Source organism: Dioscorea cayenensis, unplaced genomic scaffold, assembly GCF_009730915.1.
Source record: "Dioscorea cayenensis subsp. rotundata cultivar TDr96_F1 unplaced genomic scaffold, TDr96_F1_v2_PseudoChromosome.rev07_lg8_w22 25.fasta BLBR01001278.1, whole genome shotgun sequence".
NCBI classification, from domain to species: domain Eukaryota; kingdom Viridiplantae; phylum Streptophyta; class Magnoliopsida; order Dioscoreales; family Dioscoreaceae; genus Dioscorea; species Dioscorea cayenensis.
This window is the reverse complement of record NW_024087669.1, coordinates 45,082-66,250: the sequence shown is the minus strand read 5'-3', so window position 1 is coordinate 66,250 and position 21,169 is coordinate 45,082. Positions and strand designations below refer to the sequence as shown.

Genomic DNA, 21,169 nt, shown 5'->3' with positions numbered 1-21,169 from the left:
CATTGAGAACTACTTGGAAGTGTGTGACATGCTTAAGATTAATAGTGTCACAGATGATGCTATCAAGTTGAGGGCCTTCCCATTTTCCTTGAATGGGAAAGCAAAGCAATGGCTACATTCATTACCTAGTGCATCGATCACTACATTGGAGGAGATGGTAGAAGCTTTTCTTGCCCAATATTTCCCTCCTGGAAAATTCGTGAAGCTTAGGAATGAGATATCTTCTTTTGTGCAAACGGAATTGGAGTCTCTTTTTGAGACATGGGATATTTTCAAGGATTTCGTGTGGAAATGTCCTCAGCATGGGTTCCCCAAGTGGATAATCATCCAAACCTTCTACAATGGTTTGAATCCAAGTACAAAGTAATTACTTGATGCTACAACAGAAGGTACCTTAGGAAGTAAGACCCTCGAAGAAGCCCGATATCTTATTGAAGAAATGGATATGAACAATTATCAATGGAAAACACGAGACAGAAAGAAGGTAGCCGGACTTCGTTAGATTGATGCAGTCACATCATTAGCTGCCCAAGTTGAATCATTGAGCAAGTTAGACGCTCTAGCTTTCCCTAGAGTGGCGGCAGTGATGAGTTGCACTGGGTGTGGGGGAGGACATGCTCCATCTGATTGCCCAAGTTCTATTGGTGGTAGCACTTCTGTGGAATAGATTGATTTTATAGGTAATGAAATAAGAGGTCAAGGGAATCCTTATAGCAACACCTACAATCCAGGGTGGAGCAGCCACCCAAACCTTTCTTGGATTAATCAAGGGCAATAGAAGGCTATGGCACCACCGGGTTTCCAACAACAACAACAAGCCCCAAACATGGAGAATAGAGTTTTAGGGTTGGAGAACCGGATGACAGATTTGGAGAAGGTTTTGACCAAGTTCATTCAATCGTCAGAAATGATTTCAATCAGTTGAAGCCACACTTCACAACCACACCATATCATTGCACAACTTGGAGAATCAAGTGGGCCAAATTACAAAGCCACTTTCAGAAAGACCTCAAGTGAGTTTTCCTAGCAACACGGAGACCAGTCCAAGAGAACATGTGAAAGCGATCACTTTGTGAAATGGTCGTGAAGTTAAGAGTAGACTTCCTAGTAAGAAGACAAATATTGAGTCACCTGAGGTCATGGAGGTTGGGGAGAGAGCCAAAGAGAAGGAGTCGGCACTCCCCATCTTACAAGCTAAGAATCCCTTAACCTTTGAGCTTGAAGAACGACCAAAATGATGAGCAATACAAGAAGTTCTTGGGTCTATGCAAGCAGTTGCACATAAACATCCCATTTGTAGAGGTGTTGTCTCAAATGCCTCGTTATGCAAAGTTTTTCAAGGACCTCTTGACTAATAAGTAGAAGTTGGAAGAGAGTGCATCTGTGATCTTAGATGCTTCATGCTTGGCGGTGCTGCAAAAGAATATGCTGAACAAGAAGAAAGACCCCGTAAGCTTTATCACTCGAATGTAATATTGGTAACTTAGGGTGAAGAGAAGGCATTAGCGAATTCAGGGGCTAGAATTAACGTCATGCCTTATACATTCTTTCAAAAGCTAGGCTTGGGAGAGCCTTGGCCCACTCGGATGACACTTCAATTGGCCGATCGAACAGTTAGACATCCGAGGGATATCATTGAAGACGTACTTTGTATAAGTTGACAAGTATATATTTCCGTGGACTTTGTGGTGTGGGATGTTAATGTGGATGCCGAGGTTCCATTCATACTTGAAGGTCATTCTTGTGCACTTCCATGGCTCTTATTGACATGGATGGTGGGAAGTTGACATTACGAGTTGGTGATGACAAGTTGACATATTGCCTTGCCGAAGCCATGTGACATTCTCTTGATTTTAATGACTTTGTATTTTCTTGACACCATTGATGAGATAATTGATGATACATGCAGGAAATGATGTGTCTGGACCCATTTGAAGGATTGCTAGATCAGGAGATGGAGAATGAATAAGTCTTATCACTTGGTCAAGAAGACAAGTTATAACCGACTCCTTGAATCATGAAGAGGATGGTCCAAAAGATGAAAAGAGTAAGGAGACGTCACAAGAAGCTCCCCAATGATAATAGGGATGTGCATGCATGGAGTAAGGATGACGAACCATTGTGTGGTAACAAGCTTGATAACACTCCCTCTACCTTGAAAAGATTATGTTCATCGTCCTTTCAAGTTGTAGGTAAGAGGGAAACCTTCATCTATGATCCCCCATGAGGTAAGGTCAGGTACGTCAAATATAGTGACGTTAAACAAGCACTTCTTTGGAGACAACCTAACCGTTTACTGTTTTTCTAGGTTTTAGTTTAGTATTTGCATAAATAAGAGCTTTAGTGTTGGTGTCTTGATTTGTTCATGCTTTTGCTGTGTTTTTAAAGTGGATTGTTGGCGTTTTAGTATGCTTAATGGTGATTGTCAAAGTTTTAGGTCATTTGAGCATGTTTAAATGATTCTCTGGTTAAGTTTTAGTGTTTATACAGCCTCTGTATGTGCATGAATGCTGCAGAATTTTTTTTTGCAAAGTCTGTAGTTTCTTCAGAGTTATCCAGAGAGGACACATGGCCATATGGAATTTTCACACGAGCGTGTATTTCCGTTCATAGCTCAACTTCTCCATCCCGAGAAGACACAGGGGCGTGTGAATGCCCCTGTGAACGACCTTGTGATGGTCACACGCCAGTGGGCAATTTCCACACGGGCATGTGGATCTCTTCAGAGTTCTCAAACTCCATCCTGAGAAGACACAGGGGCATGTGTCTGCCAGTGTGGATGACCCTGTGAATGGCACACGGGCGTGGGTTATTTCCACACGCTCGTGTGAAACTCTGCAGAGACTTCTCCTACATCCCAAGAGCACACGGAGCGTGTGAGTGCACCTATGAGCATACACACGCCCGTATGAAATTTCCACAGGGGCGTGTGGAACACTTAGCCATTTTCTCAAGAGGACAGAGAGGACAAAGGGGCGTGTGGGTGCCCCTGTTGGTTGGGCACACGAGCATTGGGAATTTTCACACACCCATGTGGTTGTATTCAGAGACAGTCAGAGGCAATCACTAGAGCATACAGGGGTGCGTGTCTGCCCTTGTGAGCTCTCATGTAGGGTCACATGGGCGTGGGTAATTTCCACATGCCCATTTGGATGCATAGAACGCCAAGAAACGTGATTTTTTCTTTAAAACCCCACTCATCCCTCTTCATTCTATAACTCCCAAACACTCAACGAATGCCTCCTTTCACCTTCCTGAACCTTCTCCATCTATTTATAGAGGTTTGAGTGAGTTTTTCCAGTAGTGATTCAAGTTTCCACTCTTATTTAGTCGAGTAGCTTCACCTATCTATTTTCTTCATCCATTCTTGATTTGTTTTTGTTTATTTTGGAGGTTCTATCTCGATTGCATGTGTAAATGGTGGGTATATTCTTTTAGAAATTTTTTAGAATGAATTTGTGATATATTTGGATGATTTTTGTGACTTGGCGGTGCAGACTTTTCACACCATTAAGATCTACACAAGAGTGTGGAATTTCCACACGACCTTGTGGATTCCTGCAGAAACTATTTCTAAGTTTGATTTGATCGTTTCTTTTCAATTTTTATAGGAATGGCTCCCCGTTCAAAGAAAGCGGACGGCAAGCATCCCAGAGAGCTTTCTTGATGAGTACACTTTGTATATATGATTGCATACCCCAATTTCATTACTTATCTTGTTCTCAAGTGTACTTTTATACATGAGCAATTCTATTATGGTTATTTTTGTCATATGTGCAGATTTCAGGGGCTCAGTACATTTTGAAGCAAATTTCGGATGAAAGTACCCTAGAGGAGTCAAGTATTCAAGTCGGACACAGGCGGGACACGCTCATGTCATACCCTCTGAAGTTCTCAGCCATTTGTGATTCATTGCGATTTCGATGCTGAAGGATATTTGCAAGATTGACACGGTCAGGACACGGTCGTGTCAATGCCCCCAAATAACCTAGGCCATCGGTGAACTCATTGGAGAATTATTGACACGAGCTGGGTGCCTATGCACGATCGTGTCCTACTCCCGAACTTCTCAGCATGATCGTGCCCAGACCATGTTGAGCCCGAATGGTGCCCTTTTAACCCCAGTTTCTAGATTTTTCATGATCATCTTTGTTCGGGCATCTTTTTCTCCACTGGGAGGACTTTGATGAGGATGAAGATCGAGCTTATCCACACATTTTAAGGCGTAAAGGAGTAAGTTGGAAGCACAAGAGAAGTTGTGTTAGCACAAGGAGCTCGACATTGGAGGCATATCTAAGAGTTAAGGGAGTTATGTCTTCTTTCTCTAGATATAGTCTTTACTCCTCCATGTTGTACCCACCCATGTGAGGCTAATTGGCCACGGTGCCCCGGGGTGTGATCTTTGTACTTTGGATACTATTAACACCTTTACTCTTTGATTCTACGGAGTTATTTTGGTTCTTGAATTTAATTATGTGTTGGTATAACTTGATGTGTTTGATTTGCATAGTTGCTTTGGTAAAACTTAATGTGTGGATTGTCATAGTTGCGATTGCCTTGTGTGGTTGCAAAGCTTGATGTCCATGAGACCATAGTTACGCTAGTAAAACTTGGTGCAACTAAGAACCATAGATGCCACATTGCTTCTGAGCACACACTAGAACCCTAAAAATGTACCGATAGGGACCTAAGAGTAGATGAGCATCCCTTTAGTACAAGGTGAACATCCCATGGCATTGTTCCCTTTTTGTCGTCACTTAATCTAATCGCCTTTACTACCATATTTCCTTTTTCCTATCTTCTATCCAATTGTATTTTCTTTGTGCTCAACTCCATTATCATCTTTTTTTTAATAAAAATACTAATTCTATGTTTTTCTTTTTGGAGTGACTCCTATTTTTCGGTTTTAAATCAAAATTCTAGTTCTATGGTTTGTTTTCCGGAAGCCTCCTATTTCTGAATAAAAACATTAATCCTATGTTTTCATTTCACAATGTCTCCTATTTCTTAATCAAAACAATAATCGTATATTTTCTTTTTGGAATGGCTCCCATTTTTCGGTTTGGATTCAAAACCCTAATCCTATGTTTTATTTTCAGAATGTCTCCTATTATTCTATTTTGAATCAAAAACATAATTCTAGATTTTTTTTTCGGAATGTCTCATATTTTTTAATCGAAACCTTAATCATATATCTTCTTTTTGAAATGTCTCATATTTTTTTACTTTTAATCAAAACCCCAATCCTATGTTTTCTTATTGAAATTTCTATAATTTTTCTATCAATTCAACAATCCTATGTTTTTTCCTTTCGGATTTGAATCAATACCCTAATCCAATGTTTTCTTTTTAGAATGTTTCTTATTTCTTAATCAATATCCTAATGATGTGTTTCCTTTTCGGAATGTCTCGTATTTTTTAATCAAAATCCTAATTCTTTGTTTTTTTTTTCGGAATGTCTACTATTTTTTTGTCTTGAATTAAAACCCAAATCCTATGTTTACTTTTCGGAATGTCTCCTATTTTTGAATAAACACCCTATTCATATGTTTTCTTTTCGGAATGTCAACTATTTTTCGGTATTCAATCAAACACCTAATTTTATGTTTTCTTTCAGGAATATCTCCCATTTTTTAATCAAAACCCTAGTCCTATGTTTTATTTTTGGACTGTCTCCCATTTTTCATTCAAAACAAGAATTCAATGTTTTCCTTTTGGAATGTTTCCTATTTATTTGGTTTGAATCAAAACCCTAATCTTATGTTTTCTTTTGGTAATTTCTCATATTTTTCAATCAACACCATAATCCTATGTTTTCTTTTTGGAATATCTCCTTATTTTCAGTTTTGAATCCAAATACTAATCCTATATTTGCTTTTCGGAATGTCTCCTATTTACCAGTTTTGAAACAAAACACTTGTCCTATGTTTCTTTTTCAGAGTGTCTCCTATTTTTCTGTTTTGAATTAAAACCCCAATTCCATGTTTTCTTTTCGCAATGTCTCCTATTTTTTAATCAACCCGCTAATAATATGTTTTCCTTTCAGAATGTCTCCTATTTTTTAATCAAACCACTAATCCTATGTTTTATTGATGAGATATCTCTTATTTTTCCTTTTTTAATCAAAGCCCAAAGCCTATGTTTTCTTATTGCAATGACTCATATTTTTCGATCAAAATGCTAATCCTATGTTTTTATTTGGAATATGTCCTGTTTTTCAGTTTTGAATCAAAACCCCTATCAAGTGTTTTCTTTTTTGAATGTCTCCTATTTTTTATTCAAAACCCTAATACTATGTTTTCTCTTTGGAAGGTCTCTTATTTTTCATTTTTGAATGAAAACCCTAATCATATGTTTTCCTTTCAGAATATCTACTATTTTTTAATCAAAAACCTAATCCTAAGTTTTCTTTTCTGAATGTCTCCTATTTTTCAATCAAAATACTAATCCTATGTTTTCTTTTTAAAATGTCTCCTATTTTTTCATTTTCTATCAAAAACATAATCCTATGTTTTCTTTTCAGAATATCTTCTAGTTTTCATCAAAGCAGTAATTCTATGTTTTCTTTTTGTAATGTCTATTATTTCTGAATCAAAAAACTAATCCTATACTTTCTTTTCACAATGTTTATGTTTTCTTTTAGGAATGGCTCCTATTTTTCAATCAAAACTCTAATCCTATGTTTTCTTTTCCAAATATCTCCTATATTTCTGTTTTGAATCAAAACCCTAATCCTATGTTTTCTATTTAAAATGTCTCCTATTTTTTAATTAAAACCCTAATCCTATGTTTTTTTATGCCTTCTATTTTACGGCTTTGAATCAAAACACTAATTCTATGTTTTCCTTTAGGAATGTCTTCTATTTTTGAATCAAAACCCTAATCCTATGTTTTCATTTCAGAATGCCTCCTATTTTTTTAATCAAAACGCTAATTCTATGTTTTTTTTTTGGAATGTCTCATATTTTTCAATCAAAACACTAATACTATGCATTCTCTTCGGAATGCTCTTATTTTTCGATTTTAAATATAAACCCTAATCCTATATAATCAATTTGGAATGCCTCCTATTTTTTTTTTTAAATCAAAACCATAATCCTATGTCTTCCTCTCGGAATGTCTACTATTTTTTAATCAAAACCATAATCCTATGTTTTCTTTTCAGAAGGTTTCCTAATTTTCAAACTTTTCAATCAAAAACATAATCCTAAGTTTTTTTTTCCCGAATGTCTCCTATTTTTCATTTTTGAATCAAAAACCAAATGCTATGTTTGCTTTTCGGAATATCTTCTATTTTCAGTTTTGAACCTAGAAAAACATGTATTAACTCTTCTACAATAACTATTAGGTACATCCTACAACTCCTATGTATGCTGTAGAAGCAATGTTCAATCTACCGCACTCAAATACATCAAGTTTTGCAATCACAACTACGGGTATCATGCACGTCAAGTTTTACAATCACAAAATGGCAACTACAACTCTGGCAATTAATACACGTCAAGTTTTGCCATCACAACTGCGCAAATCATACAAGTCAAGTTATGTAACACAAGGTTTAACATAAGAACAAACAATAAGACTCCATACTGTTAGTGTAAGCCCTAGCCCAGATCTATTATTATTTCTATGAATAGTTAATAAGATAAAATATCCTTGAATATTGGTTCTGCTCAAGTTATCAAATGCGTGATTTGGATAGTAAAACCTTGAAGCATAAACTATAACAATAATCTAAATATCCCTAGTCGATTATTTTCAAGGGAATGAAAATAAATTAAGACTAGTATGTCTTTCGTGAGATGACCTTGTTTTACGGGTCATAGGATGTGGGATATCGATTAAAGGACATAGATACATGTTAGGGAATAGTGTACCAGGATCGATCTGCTCTTGGAACACTACATGGTTGTAAAGTCATAAGTGTTTTTCTCAAGCAATTCTTGTACTCGAATCCTTCGACCTGAAATCACTATGGATCTCGGATGAATCCTTACATGCTTTAACTTACGCCTAACGTCATTTGTAACTGAGTGGCAATTACGGGTATGTTTGGGCATGTCGCGGTTCATGCTGAGAGACAGAGTGAAGTGAAGGGATTGTCCCTCTGTGTAGAGAGAGTGAATATCACCTGACATTTGATTAGTGAGACTGAGTAGTGCGTGGCCACGCCCAAGGGAAATGATAAGAGTAATCATTTACTTGACCTAGTCAGTTCACTAAGAGATCAAGAAATTAATTATCATTAAAATAAGGGTGACTCGCTCCATGCCTTGTGCTAATTAAGATATTCAGTGGCAAAGGATTCCATGAGGTTGCTATAGGTTCTGTTAATTATCGAAATTGACTTTCATTTCATATTGAGTAATCTTATTATCTTGCTAGAGAATATTTATGATTTATTAGCGTTAAAATTGTTTAAACTCATTGGCAATATTAAATGGACCTACAGGATCGTAGACTAAGAATGCCGGGATCATGGTTCAGTATTTGTTACTTATTGGACCACCTATTTAGGGTTTTAGTGAAAAACCTAAATTAGGTGGAGTGAATAGCTCATTCGGGTTGGGTCTTATCAAGTATTGATCCAATCTAATCGATTTGGTTAATTAAAATGGTTTAATTAATCAAGTAAAGAAGAGATTCCTAATTTGATTAGGAGTGAAGCGTTTTTTTCGTAAATTAGGGTTTTAGGTTGCCAATATAAATAGATGGTCTAACCCTAATGTGAAGATGTGAGAAAAAAAAGATAAAGTGATTGAGAGATTGTCTCTTAAGAAACCCTAGCCGCCACCCACCCTTCTCCCTTGGCTGCCGCCATCAGAACCGGCCGCCGCTGCGCCTACAGTCCCTTTTCTCTTGAATCTCGGGTGCTTGTTATCGAACTAAGAAACAAGTTTTGTTTCTTAAGGTACTAGCATACCTGCTTGATTCCTAGAGGCGTTCTTGTGTATGTGATAGTAGAAGGGAGTCGCGATTCGCAGTCCCTGTCGATTTCGAGGAAACAAGGGTGCGTTCAGAATCGTCATCAAAAGAAAGTTATAACTTTTAATTATCTATTTGTTTAGAATTTAATCCTAGTTATGGCATGCGCTAGGGTTTTATCATGTTTACTTACCGTTAAATATTTTGTTATTCACTGCGTTTTTGCATGTATTTTTTGCATGGTAAATCACTTATTAGAATGATAAGATCCCAACACATACCCATTACAAAAGAGTAAGCCAAAATGCACATAAACTCCAAGTTCATAGATCTGGGGCACCGGAGAATGGTTAGCCCCTCATAGATTTACAGATCCATAAAAGGCCAAGGAAAACAAGAGAAAGAATACATGAAAGACTTCCCTTATTACTTCCCAAATCACTTCGACGTTGCTCCAATGATGTTCCCGCCGGCTAAATTCTATTCCATTCATTAGATCCATCTCCAACCCCAGAAAAGTGAAGGGAAAGAAGGCCAGCCGTTGTCCCCAAGATGTACTAGAAGAAGACCCCCTCCAAAATGATGTGGATCTGGCTTAAAAGGTGTCTTTTGGGCTCAACACGGCCTAAGCAGGGCATGCTTACACCGTGATTTTAATAGATTTTTGGTGCTTAAAAAGAATGAGAATTTTCTCCCAAGTAGTAAATAGCACGACCTAAGCACTGGTGTGCTGGGCCGTGCTTCCCAGAAGCATCTCTGTGCTTATTTTCTTCTGAAAACTCCTAAAATTTGCGTGGATAAAAAGCACAGGCGTGTAGAGGTTGTGTTTTTCCTGGTGAAGTATATTTGAGCTCTTTTTCACCCTGAAAATTGTACCAAATCTTATTCTTTCAGCCCAAGGCTTGTTTTCCTACACTGTTAAGCATTAATACCCTATGTAGCATCGAATCACAAGAAATACATGCTAAAAGACAAGCTAAATACATGAGAGAGGTAAAAAAAATATATTTAAAAATGCACTCATCAAATACCCCCACACTTGAACATTTTCTTGTCCTCAAGCAAAACACTCGGCATACAAGAAATAAAATGAGTGCATGACCTCTGATCTCACAAGAATAGAAGGTTCCTAAGTGTAGAGGGACACTTGGTGGTTAGTGAAAATCAATGAATGCCTAATGTAAAATTTTCACTCTTACTCCTACTTACTCATGTGTGTGTGTGAAGAAACCCTAACAAGTGTGCCCCATACTTTCGGGTCGACCTAGTTCAAGAAGACCTTATTTTCTAACTCGCTAAGTGGGTAGTAGCTTCATACACCATAGAGGTACCCATTTCTCCCGGTAGGTCATCAAATGCACACTTGTATGCCCAAAATTCAACTACTCATGAGCGGCTTTTACTCTTCTAAGGCGATAGCTCTTCCTACCATCTTTTACACAAAAGTTACAAAAAAAGGGTAGGGCATCCCAAAATGGAATCCGACTTTCTAGTGCTTTTTTTTTAACAAAAGAAGTCAAGAGAAAGCAAACTAAAGATCTCTAGACTTAGGTTTTTTCCTGCACACAAGTGGGTGTACCAAAAAACGTAAATGGACTTAGGGTTTCAAAGCAAAAGTGAGTCTATAGTTAAATTCAAACTAAATGACAATAACACACATGTCCCCCTAGGCTTAGGAATTTCTATCAAAACACATGATAGATCATTTTAAGTCATGCCTCATCACAATAAATACAACAGCAAAACCCTCCCCCACACTTAAACCGTACATTGTTCTCGATGTAAAAAATGCATGCATGAAGAAATAAATTGAGGACATTTAAAGTTTGGGGAGAAGTTTTAGGAACTTTCCTAAGTGAGGGAGTGATGTGACCGCTCTCAATGCGTAGGTTCCTTGCTTTCATATGGCTCACATCTTGAGAAAGAAAAAGGGCGCACAAGTGTAACTCAAGAAAAAAATTAAAGACAAAAGAAAAACACTATTGAAAAGAGAAATTGGTGATGCTCAAAAATCATTGTTGTGGCTCTTATGCTTGGTATGATAACCTACATTCGACAATAAAAACCAATTCACAAAAGTAAGAAATTAGGGTAAACACAACATGAGCACGGGACGTGCTTACCCCATGCTCTTGAGCCATGCTTTTTACATGTTATCAGCAAATTTCCTAGAAAAGAAAACACGGCTAAGGTGCACACAAACCATACTAAATGGGAAGTACCGGTGTGCTTAGCCCGTGCTTCCTAAAAACCCCAAGATTTTCACTTCTAGCAAAATGCATGGCCATGCTTACCCTATGCTTAGCCTAGGAAGCACTCCAGGCCTTTGTTTCTCCTCAATTCAAAGTTCAAAATGCTTGGCCTGCAACCTTAACAGTTAACAAGAAAATTGTAAAATGAAAATGCTCATAACTAACGAGAATGGAGCAAAGGATTAATCAAGAGCACCACCAACTAATCAAAGAAACTCAAAGAAAACAACTAGACTAAACTAAGAAAACATGAGAAAATAAAACAACCAAAGCGTGGGTTGCCTCCTAAGAAGTGCTTGTTTAATGTCACTAGCTTGACGTACCTGATTGCTTACCTTAAGGAGGCTTGAAAAGGGTGAATACCCAGTTGTGTGAGCTGTTCCGTAGCCTGCATGGGTGCATGGAGGTTCACACGGTCACGTGAAGGCACATGGTAGACATGGGTTTTGTGTATAAATAGCCTTTTTGCCCTATTTTTTTGGAGACTTTGATAGCGTTTGAGAGGCAAAGTGACTAGGGTTTGGAGAGGAGGTCTTTACCGAATTTGGGGAGCACTCTTCACCAACTTTGATAGATTCTTTCTTCGTCATAGCATTAAGCAAGCCATCGGCGACCTAGCCTAGGAGAGGAATCCTTCAAAACATTGAGCAACCCATTAAGGCCATCATCACAAATTCGAGGGGGTTTTATTTCATGGTTTTCATTGATTTACATTGCATTATTTGTTTTTTAATTTACCCCATGGAAGGCTAAACCCTAGTAGGTATTTAGGCATGTGAATCCTAGGATCTTATTCTTGTATTGATTTACTTTGTGTTTTCTAGTAAATCTAAGTTTAATTGAGTTTCAATCATGCTTTCTTATTCCTTGCTTGCTGTATTGATCTTGTGGTTGATTGGTTTACATGAGTTGTTTGCCTTGGTGAGAGAGAGGTCTCCATTAAGGGCTAGAACCTCAAGATTGAAGAGGGTTGAGAGGGTCATGAGATAGTGGAGTGTCCCCTTTCCTCTTCGACTAGTACATTCTATCTCTGTATTCCCTAGGCTTTATACAACCATATTTGGTGTGAGTCATGAGATTGAGAGATTTCTCCGGCAGGACCTTGTAGGAGGTTAGGGATATTTCACCTAAAGGTAGGGTTAGGTCTATCCTTAGTAATCGAATGTACTCTTAGAAATTTCTAGAGTTTATTGTGGTCATATGTGGTGTGAGATGTTGAGATTGAGCAATTTCTACATCGGGACCTTGTAGGGGACTAGTTTCGGTGATCTGGAGGTAGGAACCGATTATTCTTGGATTGCCTCAACTTGATAACTGGGTTTAGGAACACTTGTAAATTTTGCGCTTCATGTTAGATCCTAAGGGGAGCATTGCCCGGGTACCTCATCTTCATTGATTGATACATCCCTCATTTCTACTCTTCCGTATTAGCTTGTGACATTCATACTTCTTGTTATTAAGCTCATTTCATCATATTCTTGATTCCGACTAGATAAAATACTTCCATTCCCTGTGAATTTGACTATCCGACTCATTGGGTACTTTATTACTTTGACACCCGTACACTTGCAGTACGCGCATGCAAGAGGTGTGTCAGTAATTAACATAGAATTGCATATGGTCAATGTAATTTTACAAATTTATGTATTTCTTAAGTGTTGCAAATGAAGGTAATTAACACAAATGCATATGGTCTATGTAATTTTGTAACTCTCTGTATTTTTGCAGCATATGCTGTATGTAATTTTACAAATTTTTGTACAATTGTTAGAATATGCTACGTTGTCCCAATCAATTGAATGAATTATTTGTTTTTTTTCTTCATGTGTTACCTCTATACTTCGATGATTTGCATAACTGAACTGAATGAATATGAATCAATTATAGCAATGAATTAAATGAATTGTTGATTGGAAATATGAGAAGAATTCTATTTGTCCTATATATGGTGTATGTATAATTTGTAAGTTGTATTTATATAATTTCTTGTGTCTTTGTATCTTTATATCAACACAGGATTACATTAACACAGAATTTACAATGATTGTGTGGTAGAAATTAAGATTGTTGTTGTAAATTGAAGTAAATAATGGCCTTACAAAATTTGTCGAGTTTGATTTTGCTATCCTTTTTCAGTATTTTATTTCTTTCATTTATTCTTAAATCTATACAGTTACATTGAAACAAACAATTAAAATTAAAACTCTAAACACTAAAAAATGAACAAAGTCGAACTATCCCTGGATGCCCTAGACATAATCCTTTACATTGCATGTCAAACACCGACGTTATCGAACTCCACCAGATGACGATGGCACGATTGACACACCAATGAGGTTTTAGGGCTACAACATTAGTAGAGGAAGTGAGGGAGAGGTGATGATGATGTGTCATCCTATGTGGTGAAGTTCTTGGCCCACGTGTATAAGTCACTAACGTAGCACAATCCATGCAAGTGGATAATGTGAACCCTAACCATCCACACAAACATTTCGGTGTCCACATCACCGAAGTTTCATAAAAAATTCTTAATTATTGTGCCAATGAAATGAAATCAAAATTTAATATTTATTTTGATACAAATTGAAATTGAAAGTTAGTAATTAAACTAAAATTAAAATTTAATATCCATTAAAAAAAAATTTACCTGACAAGTGGGAAATTTTTTGTGAAAAGTGTTGCTAAATAGAATGTATCTACAACGCAAAGGGGCTATTTTGCAAAAATTCCTTCATTTGTTTGGATTGGACCAATTAAAAAAGCAACCCAAAACCGCCACTCGTTGCGATATTTTTTCACATAAACGTGAGCTTCAGCCTCTGCCTCTCGATGGCCGGCCTCCACGCCGGCGCCTGGTGCATCACCGTGCGTGCAGCATCAGCTCCTTCCGTGGACGAGTCACAACCTGGCCCTCGCCAGACCAAGGTGGTACTCCCGAAGAAGAAGCCACTCAAATGGTCCAGTGGCACCGCCCCGGGCGAGTACGGTGGGCCTCCGACCACCACCAAGCTCCGCCGCTACTGGGGAGGCTCCGAAAACGAGGACCCCGTCACCGCCACGGGCGATTTCATCTGGAACAAGGATTTTCGCCCTCGCATGGAACGCCTCCTCGTTGGGAAAGAAGCTCCTGATCCAATTCCATTCAAAGTAAATCCCAAAATTTGCTCTTTGAGAAATTTATTGATTTTTTGTGCTTGATTTGGTTTAATTGAGCAGAAGGAGCAGAGGGAGGGGTTTCTGAGTCTCAATCGAGCTATGAGCCTCCAAAGGTCGCTATTTTTTGTTTGGAATGTAATTGTAGATGTTCTCTTTCGTAACGTAGAGTCTGATGTATCTTTGTTGCTTATTTTTTCAGTTTGGAAATCGATCTAAGCAAAGAACTCGCACCGCCACTGAAACCAGTGCTGGAGCAGCAGGTAGAAGCAGCCAGGTGTGGCCGCTCTGCCACTGAGGTAATTCATTATCTGATGCACATCATTGGGGTAGATAGAGAACATCTGCTTGTTTTGAATCTAGTTCCTAGTATGCTAATTTTCAGTTTTTATTTTCTTGATTTACTGATTGGTATTGAAGCTGTTGAACTGTTTGCTTAGGGTCTGAATGGTGCTGCGTCCCCTAGGTGGAGGCTGGCTCCCACTCGGCGGGAGCAGGCAAAATGGGATCGGGCAACTAAGGCTGCCACTGGGGGAAGTGTAAGTCGTCACCATTTCCTAGTGAAGTATTGGCAGAATATATAAAATGCTTTGATATTTGATATTTTCAATTCATCGAGCTTATAATTTGGTTGGTTATCAATGGTTAATTAACAGTTGGGCTAATTTCATGTCTTATATTTGTTTCATACAACTATGTACTGTGACTAAAGATTTGCTTACATGTGGGATTTTTTTGTTTTTTTCCACATAGGATGTCATTTTACGTGAGTCAAGAAAGGAAAGGGGGGACCCAAAGGTGTTGGCAGCTCAATCTAGGGAGCAATATTTAAGTGTATGTATTATTTTGATAAACTCTGTGCGATATGGTGGATCAATTATTGTCACTTTTGAAAAGATAAAAGACCATTGGAAATCTGCAGTCTATTTGATTAACACTGTTAAACTCTTTCCATTGCTTGGAATGCTGACACAGTGACACTTTCATTTTTACATTTCATTTCACAGTTGAAACAGAGGTTGGAGATTCTTACTGTCGGAATTGGTGGCGTAGGTCTGGTTTCAGCATATGTGTCCTATTCTCCTGAAATTGCTGCAAGGTGAGCATGGCAAAAGGTGCACAAGTTGACTACTTCAAGTTCTACTACTCCCATAAGTTTCCCTGATTGATATGGAATGTATTTTTTCCTTCTTCTCTATTGTCATATTTCCTAGATTTTTATTGCATAAGAACTTGACTACTATGTGCATTATCTGTTATGGATGTATGTTCTTTATATGCCCCATTTTGAAGGCAACCTAGTATTGTGTGATGCATGCAATACTTTAATTCTACTCATTATTTCACAAAATTTAATATATACTGATAAATTCTCAGCAAGTGAACATGCTTATGATGCAAATAATGCCAAAAAATCTGATGGAATAAGCTCACTGTGGATGGTTTTAAAATCTGAAATTGTTTCAGTGAAACATTATTTACAAAAAAGGAAAGCAAGAAAGTATACAACTCAGGATACATAAAACTGTTGATTTTATTTAAGTACCTTTTACTATTGGATGACCATCCTGCTTGTTTTGAAGCTTTGGTACAGGGTTACTTGGCTCACTGGTGTACATCCGCATGCTTGGAAATACTGTGGATTCCATGGCAGATGGGGCAAAAGGACTTGTCAAGTATGTATCCTCATCTGCATGCTTGAACAAACTTCTATTATGCCAAGTTTAATCTTAAAAAAAAAAAACTGTTTTTAAAGCTTACCTGAGTGACCTGGTGAGATGATTGTAGGGGGGCAATTGGACAACCAAGGCTTCTCGTTCCAGTCGCATTGGTCATGATGTATAACCGGTGGAATGAGTAAGTGGATCAATGCTTTTGTTTGAGAAAATTCTTCCAGCTCATTTAAATCTGAACGTTCAATCTTGTTGTCCAAATATTCTTGGATTAGAGAGTTGTATTAGTTTGCTTTCACTTGTTGTCTACAACTTTATATTGTTAGATGGTTGTCCTGCATTGGGCAATCTTTAAAGGGGCTGCTAGAATCTTACTTTGGTAAAGTAGCCTTGATTGTTAGTTGAATTTTGTGCTACAGGATTTTGGTTCCCAATCTTGGCTTTGTACACTTGGAGTTGATACCAATACTTGTTGGGTTCTTCACCTATAAGATCGCTACATTTGTTCAAGCTATCCAGGAATCTCTTACTGTTGAAGGGAAGACTGAAGCCTAAACATCAATTTTACGCATACTGGAGGCCTCAATTAGTGTTCGCGTCAACAATATGCAGAAGAAAAGGTCAATGGTTTTCTTTCATTTAGTTTTACCTTGCATATTTTTGGACCTATTTCATAACCCTGTTTACTTTGTTCATTTTCATTACAAGCAAGAAATTGAATTGAAAACCTGCTTATTTGTCCTTTTTCGATAAAAAGAACCTTTCAAGAAAGTTCTAGAAATATGTTCTTTCAAAATTTTCGTTTTCCAACCCACATGCCTTGTTCTTCTTAATTCGCAAACCATACTTTGTACCATGCTGTGCATTTTTTTTCTTTCAACACAAATATCTATTATTTTTATCTTTTTCATTACTTCTACTTCTAATATATTTTGCTATCTACCTCATTCCTTTCATTTTCTCTCTCCTACGTACATTTATTCATCAAGTTATAGAAGTTGTACATTTTTCAAACCTTACCATTTTTCTTTGTCTTTCTTTTCTTGATTTATACGAACGTTCTTTTAGAAAGCAAGAAATACAACTGAAATATTTTTTTAAAAATAGTAAAGCTTTGTCAAATGTTAATGAAGACAATCAATAGGAAGTAATGCTATGTTTTTATAATGATGTGTATATTAATGCTATGCTAGTTTCTAAACTGGGTTCATGTGTGGTTTGGGGATATAAGTGTCAGGTTAATAGAATCTCTTTAAATGTTAGGTTGGAGTGAAAATTTTTGTCTGAGCCAAACTCCAACTTAGTTGATACTAATCAAAATTATGTATATAAAAAAATTAGAAAGTTACATTTCTAAATAATAATAAATGTTCATTAATATAATAGAAAATTAGATTAAATTATTAAATAAGTTAATAAAAAAATTATTAATATTAATGAACATCCACCATTGATTTGAGAAGTAAAATTTTGATTGTAAAATATTTATTTTGATATATAATATTAACTCAAAGTTTGATTATCTTGAGAAACTATCAAGCTTAAGTTGCCTTCTATGTGTATCAGAGATTGGGGATCTATTATCTTGAAAATAAAGATGGAGGACTAGTCCTTAAGATAAAGCTTTGATATGGAAGAAGATTATGATTGCATGTTCAATTATTTTAGGTGTGAGCATTCAATTTTGATCGGGAAAATTTTGATTATTTGAGCATCAAGATGACAATCCAATCAAATCGCTTTGTAGGAAGTTCAAGATTTTGTTAAAGATAAGAATAACAAGCCTCCAAAGTCCAAATTAGTCAGCATTTTTGAATGATCAAAGAGGTAAATCAAGAGAGTAGAAAGAAAGATGCCGGGCCATTTTTCTTCATACAACAAGGAGCCTCAGAGTTGATCTTCCTAAAATTAATTTAGCTGGCTAATCATAGGACGCATGGATGCAATTTGGGAAGACTGTCTAGTCAATGACAAGTACAATCAAATGCCAATCACTCAGGGGGCGTTCACTTGAAGGAAAGTGATCTGAAGTGAATAAATGAGGGAAAGTGACACTTTCTTGAAATTGTTGGAAGTTAATATCACTTCCAATATTTCTGGTGTTCATTTTACAAAAAGTGAAAAAATTGCTAAAGTGGTGGAAGTAAGGGATAATGGGCTTATATAAAATTTCACTTCCTCCACTTTGATAAGAAAAATGCTGAAGTGGGTTTAGTTCAAAATAAAAAAAATACTGAAGTGGGGGAAGTGGCACTTTGCCCACTTTTGCGTAAATGAACATCTGAAGCGAGGGGAACTTAGCCCACTTTAGTGACTTCCTCACCACTTTGCCCCAAATTAATGTGAATAGATTGTGAAAACCTAAAAGATGAATGACTTTAAGATCATGGAGTGGGTGGGCCAAATAAAGACTAGCGTTTTTGGTTGGGGTTAGGATAAGTTGGGATTCTTAAAGTTTAAATTTGTTTTGAAGGAAAATTTTTTATTTGAAATTAATAAAATTTTGACATAATTAATGTTTATTAAAATAAATATCTTAGAATATGAATTGTTCTTGTCTAGTTGATGGTGGCTTTTTTTAAGATATCCATTAATATTTATTTAATTAAATTTTGCAAAAAAAAAAAAAAACCTATTCCAAGTTGGTGGTTGGTTGGAGGTGGTGGGTTAACCTAGGACAACTAAACATCAACTTGGTGAAAAGATCAATAATAAAGAATTTTAGAGAAAATATTAATTACCTTGTCGTGAATGTTTCCCTATTGTTTCTATTTAGGAATTAAAATGTGTGTAAACACCTTTCATGTTCATTGGTTAATGGACTCTTTTCACAAGGATTGAATAGGCAGTCAATCACCTTTGTGAAAAAATTCAACAATAAAAGAATCTTTGAGAAGATATTGATTCCTTGTCACAATAGTTTCCTTACTGTAGTCATGCACGTATTGAAAGGTGTGAACAACTTTTGTGTTCATAAGTCGGTGGGTTCTCTTAACCAAAGAGTAAATAGACATCCAGAAAATTTCTTCAAAGTGTCGTTTAATCTAAGCTTAATTTCATTACAATAAGTCCTAAAGAAAGTCATCACTTCATGATCACAGTAAAGGGGAATTCTCTAGAGGTGTAAAACAAGGAAGTTGCAGAAATAGCTTTGAATGGATAAATCATGTGCACTATCTATTTGATGAATGCCTATGAAGTTTGGTGCAGAAGGAAACCTTCTGTGATTTCTTTGAAACATTTGGGTCCGTATGTTCCATTGGTTATGTGTACATTTCAAAGGAAATGCATTGCAATCTTAAAGAAAAAGGGGACAGCCAAATGCGTCTTTGCTGGTTATTGTTCAATATCAAAATGATATAAGTTAAGATAATTTGAACATAATCAAAGTGTTGCCTTTTTTTAGTGGAAAAGATTCATAGAATTGGGAACAGAAGAAGACCCAATAGTATGCTATTTCATTTAATAAATAAAGCATTTAAGAATTTAAGAGGAAAATGGTTCAATGATATTAATTATGTGAGTGGTTTGCTAAATTGCATTGTGGGCATTGGAATACATCAGAAGGAATACGGGTCTTCATATGTCAAGGAAGCATGCAGATAGTTTGCTAAGTTTTGGTTGAGTAACCCAACACAAAGAGTGACAAATTAGAAGTTTTGAAAGACTAGAAGTGAAAAGGCTGGTGCCACTTTGTATGGGATAATGATAGGGAAGCATATTGTACTGGATATCGATAAGCCCAGATATTAATAGTACTGCTCATTTGTTCTCTCAATTCTTGTATAAGCCAAGCAAGATTCTTCTTGTCCATGCGACAAGGGTGTTTGAAGATATCAAGGGAACTTGCAATATCAGACTCATATATGAAAGAAACCAAGATGATTTGGCTAAAAGTGTAGATGACATCAGAAGCACATCTAGGCTGCATTTAAATTGCATCGTCTTCTGTGGATGTGTAACATCAGAGGCTAGCATGGCCACTTCACAAGCAATATACTTTTAGAAAAATCTTGAAGGATGTTCGAGCTATCCAAGATAAGGTTTCTACATTTGTTTGTTGTTTGTGATGACAAATTAGCAATCTTTATGACACAAAAACCAACTTATTATAGCTGTAATAAGCTCATTACATCAAGCACGAGGATGAAAGTTTCTAGTCAAATATGTGGGTAGTTAAAAACATATGGGGAGCATCTTCACAAGTCCTTACCAAGAGGGAGGGAAAAAAAAATCGTCGATCTCAATGAAATTTTGGGTGTGCAATTACAAGCCATAGAAGGATTCTTGAGAGTAATTCTATTCTTCATCGATGGAGTCTGTTTATATGTTAGCTTGTCACTGGAACTTCAGTATGTGTTTTTATGTCGGCCCTCCCTATTTGTGAGTTTCTGTCTACTAGACTTATTTTGCTCTTGAGATCAAGTATTGCATTACTTTTTTGGGTTATTGGGATCAAATTCATTTATTTCTTCATTCAATTCTAATTTACTATACTCATTGAAATGGAATATCTCCCTGAAACCAGTGTCCTCGTTAATCAATGTCTCATGCTCTGTTGATCTCATTTTTTTATTCTTTATTAGCATTCCTCGATTTTGTTTATTTCGTCTGATTTATTCTCAGATACTCATGAACTTGGGGGAGGAATAAGAGAGATGGATGATCATTGTGAACACTCACAGGAAGGTGTCGGCCCCTGGATTTTCCTTTTCTCATTGCGAACTGCTCCACAAGTTGACAGTTATTATTGAAGCATGTGGATCGCTCATGCCACATAGCTTCAGATTGCATTTCTGCAATAAAAAGGTTGGTTTTTTTTTTTTTTTAATTGTAGAAAAAAGAATGCTGAACTGTTATAATATGTATTTACCTACCCATAATAAGATTTATGAAGTTGCATGGAAACAGAGAATTGTGGTCTTTGTAAAGTGCATGTCTCGTGTGTGTACACTGCAACTTTCATGGTTTGGCATCATTACATGCATGTGAAAATTGGCTGCACACTCAAGTCTCTTTTTGCTTTAAGCAAATTCTCAACAACTCTGGGTCCTCTCTGTGTTTCCCCCAATATTTTTGATATTTTATTTATTTATTTTTATATATTTTTAGTAATAAAATGTTTGTGGTAAGTAAATTTTGTTATAGGTTGAGCATAAGTTGTTA

General features: G+C 36.6%; 1 protein-coding gene and 1 non-coding gene across 3 annotated transcripts; one reads left to right on the top strand and one right to left on the bottom strand.

Annotated features, from left to right (window-relative positions):
- Positions 1 to 202: 202 nt before the first annotated feature.
- LOC120256055 lies at positions 203 to 309 on the bottom strand. Its single transcript, XR_005535174.1, has one exon. It is a non-coding gene; the product is annotated as a small nucleolar RNA R71 (small nucleolar RNA).
- Positions 310 to 13,949: 13,640 nt separating this feature from the next.
- LOC120256054 (protein CONSERVED ONLY IN THE GREEN LINEAGE 160, chloroplastic) lies at positions 13,950 to 20,934 on the top strand. Of its 2 annotated transcripts, XM_039263820.1 has the most exons (10): positions 13,954 to 14,324; positions 14,394 to 14,446; positions 14,533 to 14,629; positions 14,771 to 14,869; positions 15,084 to 15,164; positions 15,338 to 15,429; positions 15,914 to 16,006; positions 16,119 to 16,187; positions 16,423 to 16,623; positions 20,630 to 20,934. In XM_039263820.1, exons 1-9 carry the CDS (start codon positions 14,007 to 14,009, stop codon positions 16,556 to 16,558), a joined length of 1,038 nt encoding a protein of 345 aa, XP_039119754.1. In that variant the 5' UTR covers positions 13,954 to 14,006; the 3' UTR covers positions 16,559 to 16,623; positions 20,630 to 20,934. The 2 variants fall into 2 exon arrangements, with proteins under 2 accessions (XP_039119755.1, XP_039119754.1); XM_039263821.1 differs by lacking the exon at positions 20,630 to 20,934 and having other exon boundaries at positions 13,950 to 14,324; positions 15,925 to 16,006; positions 16,423 to 16,564.
- Positions 20,935 to 21,169: the final 235 nt, after the last annotated feature.

Excerpts from the sequence above, each read along its gene's own strand:
- LOC120256054 (XM_039263820.1), top strand. The coding sequence starts at position 14,007 with ATGGCCGGCCTCCACGCCGGCGCCTGGTGCATCACCGTGCGTGCAGCA. Across the intron at positions 15,165-15,337 it reads CTAGGGAGCAATATTTAAGT|TTGAAACAGAGGTTGGAGAT; the intron begins GTATGTATTATT and ends TTCATTTCACAG. Across the intron at positions 16,007-16,118 it reads GGGGCAAAAGGACTTGTCAA|GGGGGCAATTGGACAACCAA; the intron begins GTATGTATCCTC and ends AGATGATTGTAG.